The sequence below is a fragment of the Raphanus sativus genome, unplaced genomic scaffold (genome assembly GCF_000801105.2).
Source record: "Raphanus sativus cultivar WK10039 unplaced genomic scaffold, ASM80110v3 Scaffold4557, whole genome shotgun sequence".
In the NCBI taxonomy this organism is placed as follows: Eukaryota; Viridiplantae; Streptophyta; class Magnoliopsida; order Brassicales; family Brassicaceae; genus Raphanus; species Raphanus sativus.
The window spans coordinates 1-4,212 of record NW_026619859.1 but is presented as its reverse complement, the minus strand read 5'-3'; the positions used below and the strand labels follow the sequence as shown (position 1 = coordinate 4,212).

Below are 4,212 nucleotides of genomic sequence, written 5' to 3'. Positions count from 1 at the left end.
AATGGGTTTTAGACAATGACATTGGTTTCTTTGTTTTGATTTGGGCTCTTAAGCCTTTTGTTTGTTACTAATAAGCCCATTTGAGTGTGATAGGGTTTCAAAGAAGGTGCTCATATCTCTCTCATTGTCAAAATCGACTTCTTTGTTCTCTCTCTCTTGGCGGCGACATGCAACCGGTTAGGAGGAGCTCGCGCCTGAATCGCTCTCCGATGGCACCTGGCAGCTCGTCTCAGCCCTCACCGGCGTTCTCTCAGCCCTCTCCTGCTTCGTCTTTGCGGAGGCGAGCACATCGCCGTTCGACTCGAGCAGCCTCTCCCGAGCCTCTCTCGCCTGAAATTGAATCCCTCTCAGATACGGATTCTGACAATGATGATATTCCTCTTGATGCAACTGAGATCCGTGTCAATCAGGCCAAGGAGCAACGCTTTGAGGAAAGTCGGAGCATGTACCGGACCAAATCGCAACTCTATCCTGAGCTCATGGCACCGCACACGACTCCTCTGGATCAGCGATTCTTTACCACCGCGGCTGCCGAGAGGTTCCATTCGCTTCGTCGTCGTAAGTTCATCACTCAGCATCGGATCTCTCTCACCGATGTGAACATGCAAGATGTCAGGAACATTGTGCGTGGAGCAGGGCTACTTCACACACTCACTGATGTAGATGCGTACCAACCCACCATGGTTAAGGAGTTCATTGCGAACCTCCAAGATGCTGAGGAGCGAGATGTTGGAGTTGATGTGTATTGCAGGGGATGCATGATTGACTTCTCTTCAAGTTTAATCAATGATATCTACTGTGTACCTGGATTTGAGGATGACCCGAATTGGTTGGGTGAGAACATTGATGAGGTATGTGGGTTTCTCACTGAAGGTCGCATCAATCGATGGGAAAACATGAGCTCCAAGTTCCTTACTCGCACGAATCAAGTGCTCTACAAGTTGGTCTGCACTAACTGGATGCCTACCATGAACTACACCAACATGAACCAAGATCGTCTGAAGTTTGTGTACATGCTTCATCACAACGAAGACGGGTTCAACTTCGGGAAGCTTGTCTATGATCAGATCATGGCTATGGGAGCTAGAACTAAGTCAAAGCGAGCTTGGCGTATCATGTTTCCAACATTGATTCAGCAGGTCATCAACTATCAGCAGCGTTTTCCTGTTGAGGAGTCTACTGGGTTTCCGAAGCTTGTGGTCAAAGACATTAAGGCTGGTCGTGGGAATGGTGCAGATGCTCGACCTCCGAATCTTGAAGAAGATCTGAGTCGTATGATTACTGGTCTCAATGCGATTCGTATTCGGCTGAGGAGTAAGAATATCAGTGCTCTTTGATTTATCTGTTTGTTTTGGCTAATGTGCGTTTCTGTTTTTATCCCCATGTGCATCTAAGCAGGGGGAGAATATGTTATGCCACATCAACAGACTGAGCCAGCTGAAGACGAGCCAGCTGAAGACGGAGGCAATGACACTGAGGAACTGAGTCACTGTGATGGTGATGAAACGGAGGAGCTGAGTGATACCTTCTAATGTGTTGATCCTGACTTCTAGAATTCATCTTATCGTGTAGCTTTAAAGTAGTGTGATCTTGTGGTTCTTGTGTGCTACTCTTAAGAATAAGACTTCCTAAGCAATGAGTGTTATTTCTAGGAACTCTTTGATAATCGAATGAATCTATGGATGTTGTATGTGTGGAAGTTTTCATATCTATGCAGGATGCTTAGATTGTCACATTGAGATAAAAAGGGGGAGAATGTAAGATCAAGAAAAGAGCTAAGTATTGAGAGAAACAGAGTGACGACGTTTTACACAAAGGAGTTTGTGTGTTACACGCAGATGTGGCAGAGTTATGGAAAGATGACGTGGCGATACTCATTAGTTCCAGGATATAGCTTGCACATCAAGTTGAGAGATTAATGGAAGATTTGGATTCACCGAGATATTAGGAAAATAGAATATTCGGTAAGGACTACTTAACTAGATTGTCTAGGGCAGATCTAGGTTAAGCACGTTATTGTAAAAGCTTGAGCAAGAGGGTGTTCTTGTCAAGAGTTAGAAGATCGAGTGCATTGTGTTGAGCAGCTCGATTGTGTCATTCATATTAGAAATTGGTCCATCTCTAGTCGTCTGTGACTGAGAGTAATTCGGATTAAACAGATCTAGGAAGATTGTTTAAAAGATTTCTAATAATCAAGGAAAGTGTTCTTGAATTGTGTTTTGTGTTCCTTTACTGGTTGTCTCTGAACTTTCATCTTGCAGTAACATGTTTTCTGACCTAAACTTCTGTGAAACCTGAATCGATGATTTCATCACTTGCATTTAGAATATTGATTCGATTGAGTAAGCCATGTAATTAACGAGACGAAGTGAGGGCGAGTACGGATCTCCGTCAATTTATCACTTCTCAGAAGCTTTCACCACTGTTTTACTGTATTGATCGCTTCGAGCTGCCACGCATTGGATCGCTTCGAGCTGCATTCTTATCAACTCAGAAGTTCACTGGCAAGAACTGGTTTTTGTGAGTTTATTCTTTATATTTCCCTCGGTCAGAGGAGGAAGATAAGCAGTGTGTGGATGCTGTTAGAGGAGAAGACAAGAGCGCCAATCAAGAAGAAGCAGAGAAGGTGACCGATCAAGTAAGAGTTGAGGAAGAGGAGAGGTTAAGAGAGGAACTGGAAGAGATAGAAGCTAAGTATCAGGAAGAGATGAAAGAGATAGGTCAGAATAGAGAAGAAGCAATGATGGATACAAAGAAAAGGTTGTCTCAGAAAAGGATAGAACATGTTGATTGAGTAGCCAAGGACACACAAGAAAGGCGTCAACAGTGGTTTTTCTTTTTCACATCCAGTTTCATTTGTTTCTTTGGCACGAAGAAAGCACACTTCGCTGCCTGAAAATGTAGAGAGCTTCCTACATGATCAAGAATTCCCTGCTTATGGTTGTTTCTTAATGGTCTGGTTAAATATTTTTGATATATGGTTGGATGTTACAAACACAAGGATGATGTTAAAAAATGTCAGTTTCGTGTTCTCTGTATCTTGTAGAATAAAACTATTATTTATGTAACAGTGATGAAGTAAACATATAACAATTGAAATCTTTAAAGAACACATAAGATCTTGATAAAGCAGAGAGATAGGATGACAAAGTCATAACAATCTATCGTGTATGACATCTTAGATTTCCCAAAATCAGATGAGGAACATTAGTAGTCAATGGCATTAACGGAGATACCCGTAAGAAAAAAAAATATTGAACAAAACTATTATTTAATGTTCAAATCACCTAAATAACTTTAAAATCTATAAAAGATATCTTATCAAATAACCTTTAGTTTTAATTTTTAAAAATAAAAAGTCATCAAAATCACTCAAATAACTTTACAACTCACCTAAACCCCACAATATATAAAACACCCTAAACACTTCTAAAACTTCTAATTCAATACACCCTCCTAAATAGGTTCTTGAACTATCAAGTATCTTTATCCGCAAAACAAATTCAGCCTCGCTGGTGAAAGGGTATTCTTGATTTGGCCAACGAGAATGAGGACAATAATAGAAAATTCACATTATCATTGTTATGAGTAATATAATTGTTATATATGGAAGTACTGTGGCCTAGTGGTCAAAGTTTAAAAATTTCTACACCTAGGTATGAGTTCAAATCCTAGGCGACGCAATTTCTACACCAGAAAATCTGAGTTTCAATTCTCAGAAAAAGCCAATATCATAGTTTCTTATATAGTTTCTAATAGCATAATGAACCCGATATCGTCTATTTAATGTTTTTCATAGTTTCTAACAGCATAATAAATCCGGTAAAAAAAGTAATACTTCCTCCGTTCCATAATATAAGATGTTTTGTTTCAATGCACAATCTTATTATATAAAGCTTGGTTCTTCAAAGTTACTAATTAACATGATTGTGACATGTGTCAATAAATTTTTAAGATGGTGACATGTGTCAAAAATATGATATAATTTTCTTGTGTTTATTATTTAATAGAGATTTTAAAAGGAAAAGTCTTTTAAAAAAGGAAAGTTTCTAAACAATTACAATTAAATAATTTTTATAGTTACTTTTCACTATTAAATAAAATTTAGAATTATTTCTTCAATATTATTTTTAGTATATATATTTTGAATCATTATATATTTTAGAAAAGGAAAATTACTATTACATAGTCTTTTAAAATTCTATATTATAA

At 38.6% G+C, this 4,212-nt stretch overlaps 1 protein-coding gene across 1 annotated transcript; it reads left to right on the top strand.

The window, feature by feature from the left end:
- The first annotated feature begins 209 nt into the window (after positions 1–209).
- LOC108830604 (uncharacterized) lies at positions 210–2,794 on the top strand. The gene is made up of 3 exons (XM_018604202.1): positions 210–1,314; positions 1,399–1,518; positions 2,553–2,794. Exons 1-3 carry the CDS (start codon positions 210–212, stop codon positions 2,792–2,794), a joined length of 1,467 nt encoding a protein of 488 aa, XP_018459704.1.
- Positions 2,795–4,212: the final 1,418 nt, after the last annotated feature.